Source organism: Chiloscyllium plagiosum, unplaced genomic scaffold, assembly GCF_037043375.1.
Source record: "Chiloscyllium plagiosum isolate Xiang-an unplaced genomic scaffold, Cpla_swu_hap1 HiC_scaffold_40, whole genome shotgun sequence".
Lineage (NCBI taxonomy): Eukaryota > Metazoa > Chordata > Chondrichthyes > Orectolobiformes > Hemiscylliidae > Chiloscyllium > Chiloscyllium plagiosum.
The window spans coordinates 15,650,415-15,670,823 of NW_028270178.1; the positions used below are offsets into that span (position 1 = coordinate 15,650,415).

A 20,409-nucleotide genomic window follows, 5' to 3' on the forward strand; every position below is an offset into this window, starting at 1 on the left:
GGGGGGTAAAATCCCCGCTAGTGCATCAAACACCCAAGGCAGGTCTAGCATGGGGTGAGATTGAGAGCCAAGCTCCTTCTGCACTGTGTGATCAAACCCTCCCAAGACAGTTCTAGCATGGGGTGAGGCAGAGAGCCCTGTTCTCTCTCCACCATATAATCAAACCATCCTAAAGCAGGGGCAATGGGGGATGAGATAGAGAGCCATGCTACCTCTACACTCTGTAATCAAACATTCCCAAGACAGGTCGAGCATGGGATGAGACAGACAGCCAAGGTCCTCCTACACTGTGTCATCACACACTCCCAAGGCAGGGACAGCATGGAGTTAGATACAAGGTCGTGTTTAGCGCCACACACTTCCCTCAATGTGCATTCAGAGAAATCTCAACCACTCCTCACGTCATTCAAGTCAACACTCCTGTTTTCTGATCAGTACAAACATACTCAGCCCTTCTGTCTGTGGCTGGACTGGACCCAGCATGCTCGAGGGAGAGGGATTAACTTTCTGACCTCATCACCCCTTGCTCTTTTCACCTTGCAAGGGTTCTTTGAACTTCCGTTTGAACTTCCTTTTCAGACAGGGCAATCTGGACCCAGAACTCTTAAACCTGTGAGGTCCAGTTTCCAATCCTCTGCCCAATAGGAAACAAGTTCTCATTACTTAATCAAAACTCTTCTTGAATTTTAATGCATCAAACAAATCTGCCCTTTAATCCTCACTGTCACGAACATGCCATACCACACCAAGAGCTGCACATGAACTGAAATCCTTCGAGCCGCACACCATTGGGGTCAATCTCCCCCTCACCTCCTGATGAAGGGCTTCTAACTGAAACGTCGACTCTCCTGCTCTTCAGACGCTGCCTGACCTGTTGCGTTTTTTTCAGCATCACACTTTTCAACTGACACTCAAGCATCTGCAGTCCTCACTTTCGCCTTCCCACACCCTGTCAAAGCATTCAAAATCCCACTCAGATTCTGGTCCTGACGACTACTGGAGAATCTGAAATCCCTCACCACTCGGTGCTGTTCCGGTAACTTCCTATCTCGCCTTTGCTGAAGTCTGGAACCAGGAGGAAAGAATCATAGAATCGCTACAGCGTGGAAGCAGGCCATCGAGTCAACAGTGACCCTCTGAAAAACATCCCATTCAGACCCACCTCCCGACGTTGTAACCCTGCATTTCGCATGACTAACCCACCAAGCCTGTACATCCCTGGACACTATGAGACAATTTAGCATGGCCAATCCACCCTAACCTGCACATCCCTGGGCACTATGGGACAATTTAGCACAGCCAATCCACCCTAACCTGCACATCCCTGGGCACTATGGGACAATTTAGCACAGCCAATCCACCCTAACCTGCACATCCCTGGGCACTATGGGACAATTTAGCACAGCCAATCCACCCTAACCTGCACATCCCTGGGTACTATGGGACAATTTAGCACAGCCAATCCACCCTAACCTGCACATCCCTGGGCACTATGGGACAATTTAGCATGGTCAATTCACCCAAACCTGCACATCTCTGGGCACTATGGGACAATTTAGCACGGCCAATCCACCCTAACCTGCACATCCCAGGGCACTATGGGACAATTTAGCACGGCCAATCCACCCTAACCTGCACATCCCTGGGTACTATGGGACAATTTAGCACAGCCAATCTACTCTAACCTGTACATCCCTGGGCACTATGGGACAATTTACCATGGCCAATTCGCCTAACCTGCACATCCCTGGGCACTATGGGACAATTTAGCATGGCCAATTCGCCTAACCTGCCCATCTTTGGACTGTGGGAGGAAGCTGGAGGACCTGGAGGAAACCCATGCAGACACGGGGAGAACACGCAAACCCCACACCAACAGTCACCCGAGGGTGGGATCGAACCCGGGTCCCTGGCGCTGGGAGGCAGCGGCGCCAACCACTGAGCCGCCACTTCCTTCCGAGAGTCACTTACTTCCTGGAGTTCTGCAGCTGCAGGCGTTGGTTGAGGAGCCGTCGGTGCTGGGGGTGGAGGTGGGTGGTGTCCGGCCGGAACATGGACTGGGAAGACCTGGAAACGTCAGAGAGCCAAGGAAACAGTCACTTGCGAACACATCCTTGATCGCGGCCAAACACAGACATTTCACAAGCAGTAAGGTGTCAAACTGGAGAGAACTTTGAAGAAGATTCCCACTACCCCTGAGTGTTCCCAACCAGCGAAGGAAACACATTTCAAGTTTGGTCAGTGACGTAACGCGGCAGACAATGCAATGCTCGAAGTTCCCAGACACAGGGAAATGAGGTTTTCCACTGGGGGATTTGCTGGGGCAAAACCTTAATAATGATGTCCGGGCGAGTCTCCTATACTTTCTCCTGGAGAGACTGTGGGATTTTATTTTTAAAATTGACGGGATACATATCTTGGAAGCTGCACGGATTTATAGACACAGACTCATCTGGAATGCACCTTTCTCTCTTGCTCAGATTGGGTCAGTAAGCACTGCCTGCCCCTATCTGCTCTCGGTGAGGTTGAGGCAAGCTGTTTCCATGGCCAGCTGTCGTGGTGTCATTGCTGGACCGTCGTCATCCAAAACCCGAAAGGTAATGCTCTGGAGGTGAGAGTGCGAATCCCATCCCCAGCAGATCGGAATGTGAGCCCATGAGTGGGAAACCATTGTCGACAATTCCAAATAAAACCCGCCTGGTTCACTGATGCCCTTTCGGGAAGGAGACTGCCGTCCTTACCTGGTCTGGCCTACCTATGACTCCAGATCCACGACAACGTGCTCTCTGGGTAATAAAACCGAGCTAACCAGCGATGCTCACATTCCCATGAACGAATGGTAAAAGTGGCCCAAAAAAACAGGCACAAATAGTGACACAGGCTTTCCCCGCTATCCGAAAGGACAGCGTTCCACAGAAACTTTTCTTAAGCCGAAATGGTATGAAGGGAAGCAGCATTAATTTATGTGGGAAAAAATTTGCCTTTCTTTGTAAAAGCGAAAATACTCTGGATTTCGTTCGGTCAGCGAAAACAGATACTGATGTCGGTCTTTCGGAAAAGCCAAGTGGCGCAAAGTGAGCTTTTGAAAAGCGGGGGATCCCTGCAGTGAAAGGACAGTGGAGGTAATTTCCTGCATTAGTAGCTCAAAGGCCTAAAGCACAGCTTTGGGAACAAGGCTTCAACAGCAACCATGGAGCGAAGGTTGAATATTGTTAAAAGCCCACCTGGTCGACTTCGGGAAGGGAAACCTCCCACTCTTCCCCGGATGGGCCTACACGTGAATCCAGTCTCGCTGTAATGAGGTGGACTCCTTCGGGCCCTCTGAAACAGGCCTGACGAACCTTCCGTAGGGAGTGGGGCTACAACCCAGCCAGTCACCTCTCAGAAACTCGGCGGGAAGTCAAAATTCCCAGTCAGGATGGCGAGGGCCTTGGAGAGAAACTTGCAGGCTCAAGCTCTGAGGTTCCCAAGTATTGTCCTCGGTGACAGAAAGGACATGGGAATGTCACGAGCTGAATTCACCATCTGAACTTAAAAATAAGTGGCCGCACCCTGTGTTGGGTGGGTCAAAATTTTGGAACTCTCTCAAATGTGTTTGATATTTGCTTCAACATTTATTAGCTCACAACACAGATGGTGGGTGAAATTGCCCTCGCTGTCTCACTGGAAACGATTCCATTCTGAAATATTCCCTTAAACATCCGCTCAGTCTCCACTAATCTATCCCACTGATCCAGTTTGCCAGCATGTCTTCCTATCCCCTCATTAAGTTTACAATATTTGTCTTGGACTCCCCCTTCCTCCATCCAAACGCAATGCATTTTACAGTTGCTGACACACAGGGGTGACGCCAAATGAGTTAATTAATTCGCCCTTTCATTTTGCACAATATCATGTTGAGGAAAATTTGCTCTTTGCTTGGCTCCAAAATTAAAAACCATCCTGGAAACAGTCATGAACTTGTCATCTGGCCGATTTTCCTGCCTTGCTTCATGATGGCTGCTTTCTAACAAGGTGCCATTTTGTCTTCTTTGGTAATCCATCCGTCCGCGTGGTCACTGCTTAAAGGCGTGTACACCACTCCCACAAACGTTGCTAGCCTTCACTATTTCTCATCTCCACCTGAACCATGAGCAAGTCTGTCACTCTGTATTTGGCTCAGACTCTTATTAACTAAAAGATCCTCCTATTTACCGGGGACAACTGAGGGAGAGAGAGGGGGAACAGCGGGGAATGAGAAAAGGCGGACAGCGGGGGGAGAGGAAGGGGGGAGAGAGAGCGCGGGGGGAGAGGAAGGGGGGAGAGAGAGCGCAGGGGGTAGAAAAGGGGGGAAGGAGCGCAGGGGGTAGGAAAGGCGGGAAAGCGAGGATGAGAAAGGAGGGTGGGCAGGGGGGAGAAAGAAGGAGAGCAGGGGCGAGAGCAGGGGTTGAGAAAGGGGGGGGAGCGGGGGGTGAGAAAGGGGGGAGAGCGGGGGGTGAGAAAGGGGGGGGAGCGGGGGGAGAGCGGGGGGTGAGAAAGGGGGTGAGCGGGGGGTGAGAAAGGGGGGAGAGAGGGGGGTGAGAAAGGGGGGAGAGAGGGGGTGAGAAAGGGGGGAGAGCGGGGGGTGAGAAAGGGGGGAGAGCGGGGGGTGAGAAAGGGGGGAGAGCGGGGGGTGAGAAAGGGGGGAGAGCGGGGGGTGAGAGCAGAGGGAGAGCGGGGTAAGAACGGGGGGAGAGGGACGGTGAGAAAGGGGGGAGCGCGGGGGTGAGAGAGGGAAAGAGAGGGAATAGTTACAAAGGGGGGGGGAGCGGGGGGTGAGAAGGGGGGAGCGCGTGGGGTGTGAAAGGGGGGAGCGTGGGGGTGAGAAAGGGGGGAGAGAGGGGGTGGTAAGAAAGGGGGTGAGCGGGGTGTGAGAAAGGGGGGAGAGCGGGGTGTGAGAAAGGGGGGGGGAGAGAGCGGGGTGTGAGAACGGGGGAAAGGGACGGTGAGAAAGGGGGGAGAGCGGGGGGTGAGAAAGGGGGGAGAGCGGAGGGTGAGAAAGGGGGGAGAGCGGGGGGTGAGAAAGGGGGGAGAGCGGGGGGTGAGAAAGGGGGGAGAGCGGGGGGTGAGAAAGGGGGGAGAGCGGGGGGTGAGAAAGGGGGGAGAGCGGGGGGTGAGAAAGGGGGGAGAGCGGGGGGTGAGAAAGGGGGGAGAGCGGGAGGTGAGAAAGGGGGGAGAGCGGGGGGGTGAGAAAGGGGGGAGAGCGGGGGGTGAGAAGGGGGGAGAGCGGGGGGTGAGAAAGGGGGTAGAGCGGGGGGTGAGAAAGGGGGTAGAGCGGGGGGTGAGAAAGGGGGGAGAGCGGGGGTGAGAGCAGAGGGAGAGCGGGGGTGAGAAAGGGGGGAGAGCGGGGGTGAGAAAGGGGGGAGAGCGGGGGTGAGAAAGGGGGGAGAGCGGGGGTGAGAGCAGAGGGAGAGCGGGGGTGAGAGCAGAGGGAGAGCGGGGTAAGAACGGGGGGAGAGGGACGGTGAGAAAGGGGGGAGAGGGACGGTGAGAAAGGGGGGAGCGTGGGGGTGAGGGGGGAAGAGAGGGAATGGTTACAAAGGGAGGGAGCGGGGGGTGAGAAGGGGGGGAGCGCGTGGGGTGTGAAAGGGGGGTGCGTGGGGGTGAGAAAGGGGGGAGAGAGGGGGTGGTAAGAAAGGGGGGAGAGCGGGGTGTGAGAAAGGGGGGGAGAGCAGGGTGTGAGAACGGGGGAGAGGGACGGTGAGAAAGGGGGGAGCGCGGGCGTGAGAAATGGGGGAGAGCGGGGGTTAGAAAGGGGGGAGAGTTGGGGGTGAGAAAGGGGGAGAGCGGGTGTGAGAAAGGGGGGTGAGCGGGTGTGAGAAAGGGGGGAGAGCGGGTGTGAGAAAGGGAGAAGGGGGGGTAGCGGGGGTGAGAACGGGGGGAGAGGGACAGTGGGAAAGGGGGGGTTGAGAAAGGGGAAGGGAGGTGAGAAAGGGGGGGTGAGAAAGGGGGGAGAGGGACGGTGAGAAAGGGGGGAGAGGGACGGTGAGAAAGGGGGGAGAGGGACGGTGAGAAAGGGGGGAGAGGGACGGTGAGAAAGGGGGGAGAGGGACGGTGAGAAAGGGGGGAGAGGGACGGTGAGAAAGGGGGGAGAGGGACGGTGAGAAAGGGGGGAGAGGGACGGTGAGAAAGGGGGGGAGCGCGGGGGTGAGAGAGGGGGGGAAGAGAGGGAATGGTTACAAAGGGGGGAGCGCGGGGTGTGAGAGAAGGGGGGAGCGCGGGGGGTGAGAAGGGGGGAGCGCGGGGGGGTGAGAAGGGGGGAGCGCGGGGGGGTGAGAAGGGGGGAGCGCGGGGGGGTGAGAAGGGGGGAGCGCGGGGGGGTGAGAAGGGGGGAGCGCGGGGGGGTGAGAAGGGGGGAGCGCGGGGGGGTGAGAAGGGGGGAGCGCGGGGGGTGAGAAGGGGGGAGCGCGGGGGGTGAGAAGGGGGGAGCGCGGGGGGTGAGAAGGGGGGAGCGCGGGGGGTGAGAAGGGGGGAGCGCGGGGGGTGAGAAGGGGGGAGCGCGGGGGGTGAGAAGGGGGGAGCGCGGGGGGTGAGAAGGGGGGAGCGCGGGGGGTGAGAAGGGGGGAGCGCGGGGGGTGAGAAGGGGGGAGCGCGGGGGGTGAGAAGGGGGGAGCGCGGGGGGTGAGAAGGGGGGAGCGCGGGGGGTGAGAAGGGGGGAGCGCGGGGGGTGAGAAGGGGGGAGCGCGGGGGGTGAGAAGGGGGGAGCGCGGGGGGTGAGAAGGGGGGAGCGCGGGGGGTGAGAAGGGGGGAGCGCGGGGGGTGAGAAGGGGGGAGCGCGGGGGGTGAGAAGGGGGGAGCGCGGGGGGTGAGAAGGGGGGAGCGCGGGGGGTGAGAAGGGGGGAGCGCGGGGGGTGAGAAGGGGGGAGCGCGGGGGGTGAGAAGGGGGGAGCGCGGGGGGTGAGAAGGGGGGAGCGCGGGGGGTGAGAAGGGGGGAGCGCGGGGGGTGAGAAGGGGGGAGCGCGGGGGGTGAGAAGGGGGGAGCGCGGGGGGTGAGAAGGGGGGAGCGCGGGGGGTGAGAAGGGGGGAGCGCGGGGGGTGAGAAGGGGGGAGCGCGGGGGGTGAGAAGGGGGGAGCGCGGGGGGTGAGAAGGGGGGAGCGCGGGGGGTGAGAAGGGGGGAGCGCGGGGGGTGAGAAGGGGGGAGCGCGGGGGGTGAGAAGGGGGGAGCGCGGGGGGTGAGAAGGGGGGAGCGCGGGGGGTGAGAAGGGGGGAGCGCGGGGGGTGAGAAGGGGGGAGCGCGGGGGGTGAGAAGGGGGGAGCGCGGGGGGTGAGAAGGGGGGAGCGCGGGGGGTGAGAAGGGGGGAGCGCGGGGGGTGAGAAGGGGGGAGCGCGGGGGGTGAGAAGGGGGGAGCGCGGGGGGTGAGAAGGGGGGAGCGCGGGGGGTGAGAAGGGGGGAGCGCGGGGGGTGAGAAGGGGGGAGCGCGGGGGGTGAGAAGGGGGGAGCGCGGGGGGTGAGAAGGGGGGAGCGCGGGGGGTGAGAAGGGGGGAGCGCGGGGGGTGAGAAGGGGGGAGCGCGGGGGGTGAGAAGGGGGGAGCGCGGGGGGTGAGAAGGGGGGAGCGCGGGGGGTGAGAAGGGGGGAGCGCGGGGGGTGAGAAGGGGGGAGCGCGGGGGGTGAGAAGGGGGGAGCGCGGGGGGTGAGAAGGGGGGAGCGCGGGGGGTGAGAAGGGGGGAGCGCGGGGGGTGAGAAGGGGGGAGCGCGGGGGGTGAGAAGGGGGGAGCGCGGGGGGTGAGAAGGGGGGAGCGCGGGGGGTGAGAAGGGGGGAGCGCGGGGGGTGAGAAGGGGGGAGCGCGGGGGGTGAGAAGGGGGGAGCGCGGGGGGTGAGAAGGGGGGAGCGCGGGGGGTGAGAAGGGGGGAGCGCGGGGGGTGAGAAGGGGGGAGCGCGTGGGGTGTGAAAGGGGGGAGCGCGTGGGGTGTGAAAGGGGGGAGCGTCGGGGTGTGAGAGGGGGTGGTTAGAAAGGGGGGAGAGTGGGGTGTGAGAAAGGGGGGAGAGTGGGGTGTGAGAAAGGGGGGAGAGTGGGGTGTGAGAAAGGGGGGAGAGTGGGGTGTGAGAAAGGGGGGAGAGTGGGGTGTGAGAAAGGGGGGAGAGTGGGGTGTGAGAAAGGGGGGAGAGTGGGGTGTGAGAAAGGGGGGAGAGTGGGGTGTGAGAAAGGGGGGAGAGTGGGGTGTGAGAAAGGGGGGAGAGCGGGGTGAGAAAGGGGGGAGAGAGGGGGTGGTTAGAAAGGGGGAGACCGGGGTGTGAGAAAGGGGGGATCGCGGGGGGTGAGAACGGGGGAGACGGACGGTGAGAAAGGGGGGAGCGCGGGGGTGAGAAATGGGGGAGAGCGGGGGTTAGAAAGGGGGGAGAGTTGGGGGTGAGAAAGGGGGAGTGCGGGTGTGAGAAAGGGGGGAGCGTGGGTGTGAGAAAGGGGGAAAGGGGGGGTAACGGGGGTGAGAACGGGGGGAGAGGGACAGTGGGAAAGGGGGGGGTTGAGAAAGGGGAAGGGGGGGTGAGAAAGGGGGGGTGAGAAAGGGGGGACAGTGGCGTTGAGAAATGGGGAGAGCGGGGGTGAGAAAGGGGGTGAGAGAGGGGCAGGGTGAGAGAGTGAGAGTGTGCACAGAGGTGAGAGAGCACGTGGGAGAACGGGCGGGTGTGAGGGGGCTGAGAAAGAGAGAGTAGGGGTGAGAGAACGCAGGGATCAGAGAGAGAGAGGGGTGAGCGAGAGACCTAGGGGGTGAGATAGAAAGCAGAGATAAAAGAGAGGGGGTGGGATAGAGTAGGGGGCAAGAGAGAAATAGCAGGGTTGAGAGAGAGAGCAGGGGTGGGTGATAGAGCGGGGTAGGAGGATGAGCACGGGGTGGCGGGGGTGGTGCAGGGAGGGGAGGAAGTCTGGAGCTGAGCTAGCCCTGAAGCCACAGTTAGTCAGATGATCAACTTGGAAGAATGTACAGGGGGCCACAACTGGAGGGGTGCAGAAAGACATAAGAGGGAGTAGTCTGAGCCCAGCGGAGAGGGCAACAGAGAGCTGGAGCACTGGAACCAAGGTGTGACCCGAACAGTCAGTGAGCATTGACAAGGGACTGAGTTCAGAAACAAACTGAGACGATACAGGGTGCAAAACAGGAAGCCGGCTGATGGAGGGCTGAGGTTGGCTGAGCTGAGTTGATTGATGGGCAGCCTTTAAATATTCCTCCACAGCTGGGCACTGAACAAATGGGGTGCAAACCAAACTGCCCTCGTGTGATCGTCACGGGAAAAAAATCCCAGCTGCCCTCCCCAAGCCCCACGGTACCTGATGTTCTGGAGCTGTCCTGTCGCTGCTGGGCTGAAATATGGCTGGAAACCAGTGATGGGCGGCATCATCTGTCCTATCCTGCTTTGCAGCAGATTGGTGTTCATTACAGTCAGCGGGCTGCCCATTAACCCTGGGACCCGGGCAAAGTGGCTGGGTGACATCCTTCCTGTTTGCTGTGGTGGGAATAAACAAGGCACAAGGTCAAACACAACAGACACCGAGGGTCAGGTCTGCACCGGGGAGGGGGGAGGTCAACAAGACACAATGTCAAACATTAACCCTGAAAATCGCGCCCGCCTTACTCAGTTGAGGAAGGGTCACTGATTTCTCTCCACAGATGCTGACAGATCAGCTGAGCTTTGGCAGCAATTCCTGCTCCTGTTTCTGATTTCCAGCATCTGCACTCCTTTCAGTTCTGATGAAGGGATAAGAACAGGCTACTTTTCCCTCTGGAGACTGTTCCGCTATTTAGAAAGATGGCTGCTGATCAATTAAAAATCCACCCCGACCCGAGAAAACATTTCAAGGTTCTGCATCCACTGTCTTTCGATGAAACTTCACAGAAACTTCACTCGCAAAAGGTCCCGTCAGATCAGGTAGCAGCAAACTCCACTTAAGAAAGGATGGTGTCCCAAAGAAGGAAACCACAAACCAGTAAGCTTGACAGTGCTGACGATTCCAAAGTTTTCTGAGCATTCCAGACTCTCATCCATTTTTTTTTATAGATGCACCACAGCAAGCATTCTGTTTCGATGCTTCATGTTTTGGCACAGCAAGTGGAAGAAACTACAAGGGCCCAGTCCATAACACACGCCAACCTTCCATCTATCAACTCAACCTACACTGCTCATTGCTTCAGGAAGGCAGCCAACATCAAAGACCCCTCCCACCCCAGTGAGAGTCTCTCCCAACCTCTTCCGACAGGCAGAAGATACAAAGCTTCTACCAACAGGTTCAAGGACAGCTTAATCCCCACTGTTATTTTGAGTGGATCTCTCAAATTCTAAACTTAACGTTGATCTCGTTGTCTGTGCACCTTCCCTGCAGTCGTCTTCCTTGCTCTGTTGCTTTACCCTCAGGTACTTTGTACGGTACGATCTGCTTGTACAAAACTAAACTTCGCACTGGGCCTGGTACATGTGACAATAACAAATCAAATCAGTCATTTCCCCCTATTCCAGATGCACTGAGACACGGTCACTCACTGCAATGGATTGGAGAGGGGGAAACTGGGCCAACAAGGGACAAGAGGAGGCCACTCGGCCCTTTGAGCCTGCTCTGCCATTCAATAAAATCATGCTTTATCTGATTTTGAACACAACTCGACATTTGTGACAATCTTTTATCCCCTTGGTTATCAAAACACCATCTCTGCCTTCGTATTATTGAAAGATTCTGCATCTGCTACCTTTTGAGGAAATGGAACTCCAAACGCACTCTACCATTTGAGACAGAGTGTGTTGAAAAGCTATTTCTTCGTCTCCGCATTAAATGGGTGGCTCCCTACTTTTAAAACGATGCTCCTCCAGAAGAGGAAACTCCCTTTCAATATCCATTTTGTGGAGCGTTTCGATAGAGTTACAGGCAAGCCAATTCTTTTTTTATTCTGCCTGTATTTTGACTGCAGTGTTAAAAAAATAAAGCGCGCTTTGCTTAAAGTTTGACCAATCAAATTGTGTTTGGAACGCATCACCTTACAATTCCCTTTAAGATAAGAAAAAGTTGGGACTGGGCAATCTTCTGAACACATTTTGCAAGGGTTTGGTCTGGTCCACAACACTGTCTCGGAGAAAAAGGCCAGACAGTCTGGGCTTGTGTCCATTCACGTTCACAAGAACGAGCAGTGATCTTCCTCGCAAGTACAACATCCTGAGGGACCTTGATCGAACAGATACAGAAACATCATTCCCCCCTTGTGCAGTGACGAGAACTGAGGGGGTCGGGAGCGAGGGGCACAGTTTGACAAATCCAGGGGTCTCCCATTTAAGATGGGCAAGACAAAAGCTTGTTCCTTGCACAGGGTGGCGAAACTTGGGAACTTCCTTCTCCAGGAAACCTCGGAGGCAGGGGCACTGCATATTTTTTTCCCGCACAGGTACATAGACACTTGGTCAACTGCTAGCTTGAAGGGCAGTCACCAACTGTTTCATGCACATGTGCAAAAATTATGACGGTCATCTCTTGGACATTGTCAAGCATGACGCAGAGAGGATGACTACGAGGCTGCTGCTTGACCAATCTCTGCAAGGCAACGCTCCCAAATTTGGGACATGCCTGTAGATCCCGCCAGGACAGTTTCTAATACTGAGGTTGAAATAGAGTGGTCTGTCTAATTTCAGTCATGTTGACTTTGATAGTGGTTTGATAAAACTGAGTGGACAACTAAGCCAGTTCAGAAAGTGCTTAAGAATCAGTCATATTTCCACGGCTATGCAGACACCTGTACGCCCTACTGGGCAAGAACGGCAGATTTCCTTCGATAAATCACATCAGTGAACCAATGGTTTTGCAGAGAACTGGTGGTTTCACAATCCCATTAGACTCAGTTTGAGTTCAAATGCATCCGTGCTGGGATTTAAACACATGTCCACAGCACATTCACTCGGGTCTCTTGGTCCACTTGTGACAGGGCCATTATTGGCTCCCTCAAGGAATAAATAGCAACTGGGTAAAAAACGTTAACCAACGAGCTCCTTCAGGGCAAACCTAGTGTCCCCTAAGCACCGAGCCTCTGACTGTGCAGCCCTCCCTCAGCACTGACCTTCGGACAGTGCGGCCCTCCCTCAGCACTGACCCTTGGACAGTGCGGCCCTCCCTCAGCACTGACCCTCCAACAGTGTGGCCCTCCCTCAGCACCGACCTGTTAACAGTGGGGCCCTCCTTCAGCACTGACCCTCCGACAGAGCAGTGCTCACTCTGGACTCACCCAGAAGACGCAATGGTCCCTTTAATCTGACACTGGGATTAATAATTGAGAATATGGGGCTTGATGTCCACGGGTGGGGCTGGAAGCCATTATCTTCTGACCAATGTCCTGGGTGGAAGGTTTGCTCGAGTAGTTGGAGAGGGTTTAAACTAGTATGGCAGGGGGGTGGGAACCTGAGCTGTATACCGGAGGTGAGAGTTGATGGAGATGAGGCAATAGCAAGAGGTAGACCAGCTAGTGGGAAGGATTTTCCTGGGAAGGAACCAAGGGATCAGTTAAAGTGTGTTTGCTTTAACGCAAGGAGTATCAGGAATAAAAGTGATGAACTTAGAGCATGGATCAGTACCTGGTGCTATGATGTTGTGGCCATAACAGAGACATGGGTTTCTCAGGGGCAGAAATGGTAGGAGGGAAAAAGAGGAGGGCGTGTCGCACTACTAATCAGAGAGGGTATCACAGCTACAGAAGCTTCCATTGTCGAGAAAGATCTGCCTACTGAGTCAGTATGGGTGGAAATTAGGAACAGCAAGGGAGCAGTCACCTCGTTAGGGGTTTACTGCAGGCCCCCCCTATAGCAGCAGGGAGATTGAAGAAAGCATAGGTCGGCAGATTTTGGAAAAGTGCGGACGTAGTAGGGTTGTTGTAATGGGTGACTTTAACTTTCCCAATACTGATTGGAGCCTCCTTCGAGCAGAAGATTTGAATGGAGCTGTTTTTGTAAGGTGTGTTCAGGAGGGTTTCCTAACTCAGTACGTTGACAGGCCGACGAGGGGAGAGGCCATTCTAGACTTGGTTCTCGGAAACGAGCCGGGGCAGGTATCAGATCTTGTGGTGGGAGAGCATTTTGGTGATAGTGACCACAACTGCCTCACATTCTACATAGCTATGGAGAAGGAGAGGATTAGTCAAAACAGGAGGATATTTAACTGGGGAAGAGGAAACTATGATGCGATTAGACATGAGTTAGGAAGCATAGACTGGGAGCAATTGTTCCATGGTAAAGGCACTATAGACATGTGGAGACTGTTTAAGGAACAGTCGTTGCGAGTGATGAATAAATATGTCCCTCTGAGACAGACAAGAAGGGGTAAGATAAAGGAACCTTGGATGACGAGAGCGGTGGAGAGTCTCATCAAAAGGAAGAAGGTAGCTTACATAATGTGGAGGAAGCTAGGGTCAAGCTCAGCTCTAGAGGGTTACAGGCAAGCGAGGAAGGAGCTCAAAAATGGTCTGAGGAGAACCAGGAGGGGACACGAAAAAGGCTTGGCAGAACGGATTAGGGAGAACACAAAGGCGTTTTTCACTTATGTGAAGAATAAGAGAATGGTCAAAGAAAGAGTAGAGCCGATAAGGGATAGCATAGGGAACTTGTGTGTGGAGTCTGAGGAGGTAGGGGAAGCCCTAAATGAGTTTTTTGCTTCTGTCTTTACGAAAGAAACAAACTTTGTAGTGAATGAAACCTTTGAAGAGCAGGTGTGCATGCTGGAATGGATAGAGATAGAAGAAGCTGATGTGCTGAAAACTTTGTCAAACATTAAGATTGACAAGTCGCCAGGCCCGAACCAGATTTGTCCTCGGCTGCTTTGGGAAACGAGAAATGTGATTGCTTCGCCACTTGCGAAGATCTTTGCATCCTCGCTTTCCACTGGAGTTGTACCTGAGGACTGGAGGGAGGCAAATGTAATTCCTCTCTTCAAGAAAGGAAATAGGGAAATCCCCGGCAATTACAGACCAGTCAGTCTCACGTCTGTCATCTGCAAGGTGTTAGAAAGGATTCTGAGGGATAGGATTTATGACCATCTGGAAGAGCATGGCTTGATTAAATGCAGTCAACACATCTTTGTGAGGGGCAGGTCATGCCTCACAAACCTTATCAAGTTCTTTGAGGATGTGACTAGAAAAGTTGATGAGGGTCGAGCTGTGGATATGGTGTATGTGGACTTCAGCAAGGCATTTGATAAGGTTCCCCATCGTCGGCTCATTCAGAAGGTCAGGAGGAATGAGATACAGGGGAACTTAGCTGTCTGGATACAGAATTGGCTGGCCAACAGAAGACAGCGAGTGGTAGTAGAAGGAAAATATTCTGCCTGGAAGTCAGTGGTGAGTGGTGTTCCAAAGGGCTCTGTCCTTGGGCCTCTACTGTTTGTAATTTTTATTAATGATTGGATGAGAGGATTGAAGGATGGGTCAGCAAATTTGGAGATGACACAAACGTTGGAGGTGTCGTTGACAGTCTCGAGGGCTGTTGTAGGCTGCAGCGGGACATTGACAGGATGCAGAGATGGGCTGAGAGGTGGCAGATGGAGTTCAACCTGGATAAATGCGAGGTGATGCATTTTGGGAGGTCGAATTTGAAAGCTGAGTACAGGATTAAGGATAGAATTCTTGGCAGTGTGGAGGAACAGAGGGATCTAGGTGTGCAGGTACATAGATCCCTTAAAATGGCCACCCAACTGGACAGGGTTGTTAAGAAAACATGTGGTGTTTTGGCTTTCATTAACAGGGGGATTGAGTTAAAGAGTCGTGAGATCTTGTTGCAGCTCTATAAAACTTTGGTTAGACCGCACTTGGAATACTGTGTCCAGTTCTGGCCGTCCTATTATAGGAAAGACGTGGATGCTTTGGAGAGGGTTCAGAGGAGGTTTACCAGGATGCTGCCTGGACTGGAGGGCTTATCTTATGAAGAGAGGTTGACTGAGCTCGGACTTTTTTCATTGGAGAAAAGGAGGAGAAGAGGGGACCTAATTGAGGTATACAAGATAATGAGAGACATAGATAGATAGAGGAAAGTATAGAGGGGATGTCAGAGGCGGGTTCTTTACACAGAGAGCTGAGAGAGCATGGAATGCGTTGCCAGCAGCAGTTGTGGAGGCAGGGTCATTGGGGACATTGAAGAGACTCCTGGACATGCATATGGTCACAGAAATTTGAGGGTGTATACATGAGGATCAATGGTCGGCACAACATCGTGGGCTGAAGGGCCTGTTCTGTGCTGTACTCCATGGTCATAAATCAGAAAAACATTGAGTGACTGACACCTGCTGTGTGTCAGGAGCCCTGCACCAGTGAGAGATAGGAGGCATGAACTGAGCAGAAAGACAGCAGTCAAGAGCTAAAGGAGATACAAAATCACGGCTCCCCCGAGACATTCATTCTTCCCTGCCATCATTACCTGGGCCGTTCCAAGTAGAAGTGGGTTCAGCACTTGGGTGACGCCGCTTTGGAAATGGTGGGCACGTAGTGAGGAATTCTACAAGACAGGGAGAAAACGACAAGTAAACGGCAAGGTCCACAGATACCCCAATAAGGTGTCCATCTAGTCACTGCCCCTCAACAATTCCAACCACACGTCCCACACTGTCTCACCAAGTGTTTCTAATTCCCACTGTACGCCACTCTGTCCTTGCCTCTTCCTGTGTTGTTCTTTCTCACTAATCTACAATCATGGTCTTCCCTTTGCTGTTGTCTGAGCACTACCTTCTCTGAGGAAGGTTAAAAATCACACAACACCAGGCTATAGGCCAACTGGTTTATTTGAAAACACTAGCTTTCGGAGCGCCGTTCCTTCATTCAGGTGGTTCTCTGAGTAAAACTGCTTTCAGAGTCACACAGCACAGAAACAGACCCTCAATCTAACTAGTTAATGCCGACCATAACCCAAGACCAAACTAGTCTCACCTGTCCACGCTTGGTCCATATCGCTCTGAACATTTAGAGAATGGGCAGCACGGTGGTTCAGTGGTTAGCACTTCTGCCTCACAGCACCAGGGTCCCAGGTTCTATTCCAACCTAGGGTGACTGTCAGTGGGAGTTTGCACATTCTCCCCGTGTCTGCGCGGGTTTCCTCCGGATGCTCCGGTTTCCTCCAGCAATCCAAAGATGTGCAGGTTAGGTGAATTGGCCATGTTAAATTGCCCATAGTATTCAGTGCATTAGTCAGAGGGAAATGGGACTGGGTGAGTTCCTCTTTGGAGGGTTGGTGTGGACTTGTTGGGCTGAAGGGACTGTTTCCATGCTATAGGGAATCTAATCTAAATCTCATCTCATCTCACAAGTCAGTGAATAGGAAATATCTTTTAAACATTGTAACTGTACCTACATGCACCACTTTTCTCTGGAAGCTCATTGCACACACTAGCCAGACTGTACAAAATAAATTGCCCTTCATGTTTTTTTCAAATCTTCTCACCTTAAAAACACGCCCCTAGTTTTGAAATCCCCCACCTTAGGGAAAAGATACCTGCTGCTCACCTGATGTATGCCTCTCATCATTTCATCAACCCTTGTACAGTCACCCCTCAAGCTCCTATGCTACAGTGGAAGGATTCCTTGTTTACTTGCTGTGTATCCCCCGCTCTCGCTCAGCAACCCCAACGCCCCTTCTCTCGCTCGCCTTGTCACCCCACGTCCACAGCCTCCGTCTTGCCCTGCCGTAACCAAACACCCTCTCCCACGGTACGTTCTGGACCGTTTTCTCCCTGCTGCCCTCCCAATGTTGACCTCCTCTCGTCTCCCACATGTTTCCGTGCATTCCCCCCCACCCCACAATGTGAGTCAACTTCTCTCAGTTTCCCTCACAGTCACTTTGCAATCCCCTCTCTCATACTGCACACTCCCTGCCTATGCACCATGCTCCCCATGATTGACCCAGCCGCTCTCCTTTACACACACCGCCGCCTCTCTCCTCTGCCCAGCACAGCCCTCACCGCAACGTTCAGCAGTTGGGTCGGTGACATCCTCTCGTTGAAGGGCGCCGAAAATCGCTGGTGAATCGGAGCTCGCACGTGGACAGGGGTCGGGCACAGGATGGATGGCTGAAAGAGCAGAGAGGCATTAGTTACAGCCTAACCCGAAGGGGCACAAAGGAAAAACCAACAACCCCAAATGAGAGAACAGCTGTAGCGGCTATGGGAGATTGCAGCAACAGGGAGGGGTGTAGATGCCGGAGCGGGTTACACAGGTAGGAGGGGGTGTAAGAGCTTGAGGAAGTTACAGATATAGGGACAGGGTGTAGGTGCCGGAGGAGGTTACAGAGATAGGGAGAGGATGGACGGGCTGGAGGAAGTTACAGAGAGAAGGACAGGTTGTAGGGGCTGGAGGGGGTTACAGAGGTAGGCAGGGGGTGTAGGGGCTGGAGGAGGTTACACAGATAGGCAGGGGGTGTAGGGGCTGGGGAGGTTACAGAGGTAGGGAAGGGGTGTAGGGGCTGAAGGAAGTTACACGGGGGGAGGATGGAGGGACTGGAGGGGTTTACATAGATAGGGAGTGAATGGAGGGGTTTACACAGAGATAGGGAGGGGGTGTAGGGGCTAGAGGAGATTACACAGGTAGGGAGGGGATGTAGGGACTGGAGGGGTTTACATAGATAGGGAGGGTGTGTAGGAGCTGGACGGGATTACAGACAGGGAGGGGGTGTAGGGGCTGGAGGGGGTTAGAGATAGGGAGGGGGCGTAGGAGCTGGAGGAGGTTACACAGATAGGGAGGGTGCAGGAGTCGGAGGAGGTTATACAGAGACGGAGGGGTGTAGGGGCTGGAGGAGGTGACAGAGATAGGCAGGGCTCCAGGGGCTGAAGGAGGTGACAGGGATAGGGCGGGATGTAGGGGCTGAAGGAGGTGACAGGGATAGGGAGGGGTGCAGTGGCCAGCAGAGGTGACAGAGGTAGGGAAATATGTCGGGACTGGAGGAGGTAGCAGAGATAGGGACGACTGCAGCGGCTGGAAGACGGTACAGAGATAGGAATAACTGTGAAGGCTAGTTGAGATTACAGTGATCAATGATTGTCGTTGTTGAAGTATGTTTCAGATAGGGAGGAGTGCAGCGGCTGGAATTGGTTAGAGAGATGGGGAAAGGGATGAGGCATGGAATAATTTAAGCACGACAATGGAAAGAGAGACAAAAAAAACATTGAATTTTATAACCAGGAGTCCACGTGGATCCACAGGGACAAGGCAGGTTGGACAAACATGATTTTGTGGGATACGTAGAAACGAAGGTGAGGAATGCTGAAACAGTCTGGGGTGGGACCCTGGGTTAAGTCAATGAGCTGGCAAGCTGTGAAGACCTACCTGCTGGGTGGAGGTGGGGTGGCTCATGTGCTTGGGAGGCGTTCCGATGGGGGCGGTCCATACGGGGGGGCTCCCGATCACGGGAGACGAGGATCTGGGCGGAGGGGCACGATCTGACAGGTCCCGCTCTTCGCCACGCCCGAAGGCTGGTCTCTTGGGCAGAATGGAGTCCTTCGAGCCAGACAGAGCGCGACCGTCCTAGAGCAGGAGGAACGGATCGTGACACAGCTCATCCAGATTGCACTGCACACTCCGACCTCACACACAGGAGACCATTCGGCCCTTAACCCTGCTACACAGAAACAGGACTAGGCCATTCAGCCCTTTCACCAACTTTCTCTCAACTTGTCCACGGGACTTCAGCTTCACTGAGAAGGCCTGGATCTGTTGACCCTCCCTAACGGCCCTCGAACTGAGTGATTTGCTGTGGGTCTGGAGTCACATGGAGGTCAGACCAGGTAAAGGCGGCACAACTTCCTTCTCTGATGGACACGAGTGACCAGCTGGGATGTTGCGACAATTAACAGTGGGTACGGTCACCACAATGTCAGCTTTTAATTCTAACTTTTTGGCGTATTGTCATTTCATATCAGGTTTTGGGATACACGTTCAGTGTAGTCACTACAGCACCCCTAACATTCCCCAAGAACAGCAGGAGGCAATTCAGCCCATTCTCCAGCCTGTTACACAGGGGAACAGCGGGCCATTCACCTGCTTCTCCAGTCTGTTAAACAGGAACAGTCGGAGGCCATTCAGCAACATAGCAGGATACAACACCAAAAGCAAGAGTAGACCAGATTATAGCATAAGCCTGCTTCACCATTCAATATAACAATACCCGACCTCTGGCCAAACCCCACCTTCGTGGCATTCTGTCGCGTGCTACCTTTGCGAATTATCCAGGGTAAACCTGGAGCGACAATGCCATTAACCGAGTGTGACGCTGGCACCTGGCTGCAAGAATGCCTTTTACCATAGCTCAACCTCTGACACAGCGTGTGAGCATCTGCAGGAAGTGATTGCCCCCACTACTTCACAGCAACAAAGGAAGTTCTGCTCTCCCTGTTATCGGAAGGATACTATCAAGCTGGAGAGTCATTGAGTTATAGAGATGTACAGCACGGAAATAGACCCACTGGTCCAACCTGTCTATGCGACCAGATATCCCAACCCAATCTCGTCCCACCTGCCAGCACCCGGTCTATATCCCTCCAAACCCTTCATATATTCATATACCCATCCAAATGCCTCTTAAATGTTGAAATTGTACCAGCCTCCACCACTTCCTCTGGCAGCTCATTCCATACCTATACCACCCTCTGTGTGAAAAAGCTGCTACTTGAGTACCTTTTATATCCTTTCCCTCTCACCCTAAACCTATGCCCTCTGGTTCTGGACTCCCACACCCCAGGGAAAAAACTTTGTCTATTTATCCTATCCATGCCCCTCATAATTTTGTAAACATCTATAAGGTCACCCCTCAGCCTCTGATGCTCCAGGGAAAACAGCCCCAGCCTGTTCAGCCTCTCCCTATAGCTCAAATCCTCCAACCCTGGCAACATCCTTGTAAATCTTTGCTGAACCCTTTCAAGTTTTACAACATCTTTCTGATAGGAAGGTGACCAGACTTGCACGCAATATTCCAACAGTGGCCTAACTAATGTCCTGTACAGCCGCAACATGACCTCCCAACTCCTGTACTCAATACTCTGACCAATAAAGGAAAGCATTCCAAATGCCTTCTTCACTATCCTATGTACCTGCGACTCCACTTTCAAGGAGCTATGAATGTGCTCTCCAAGGTCTCTTTGTTCAGCAACACTCCCTAGTACCTTACAGTGAAGTGTATAAGTCCTGCTAAGATTTGCTTTCCCAAAATGCAGCACCTCGCATTTATCTGAATTAAACTCCAACTGCCACTTCTCAGCCTATTGGCCCATCTGGTCCAGATCCTGTTGTAATCTGAGGAAACCCTCTTCGCTGTCCACTACATCTCCAATTTTGGTGTCATCCGCAAACTTATTATCCGTGCCTATTATGCTCGCATCCAAATCATTTATGTAAATGACAAAAAGTAGAGGGCCCAGCACCGATCCTCGTGGCACTCCACTGGTCACTGGCCTCCAG

The 20,409-nt window shown here is 54.1% G+C and overlaps 1 protein-coding gene across 1 annotated transcript in view; it reads right to left on the reverse strand.

Annotated features, from left to right (window-relative positions):
- Positions 1-20,409, reverse strand: part of patl1 (PAT1 homolog 1, processing body mRNA decay factor) — a 51,616-nt gene that overhangs the window by 14,776 nt on the left and 16,431 nt on the right. Inside the window, exons 5-9 of the mRNA XM_087981765.1 lie at positions 18,283-18,480; positions 16,923-17,030; positions 15,389-15,466; positions 9,288-9,463; positions 1,972-2,067 (exon numbers count right to left, since the gene is read on the reverse strand). Of these exons, the coding sequence (XP_087837891.1) occupies positions 1,972-2,067; positions 9,288-9,463; positions 15,389-15,466; positions 16,923-17,030; positions 18,283-18,480 (656 nt within the window). The remainder of the gene's footprint in view (positions 1-1,971; positions 2,068-9,287; positions 9,464-15,388; positions 15,467-16,922; positions 17,031-18,282; positions 18,481-20,409) is intronic.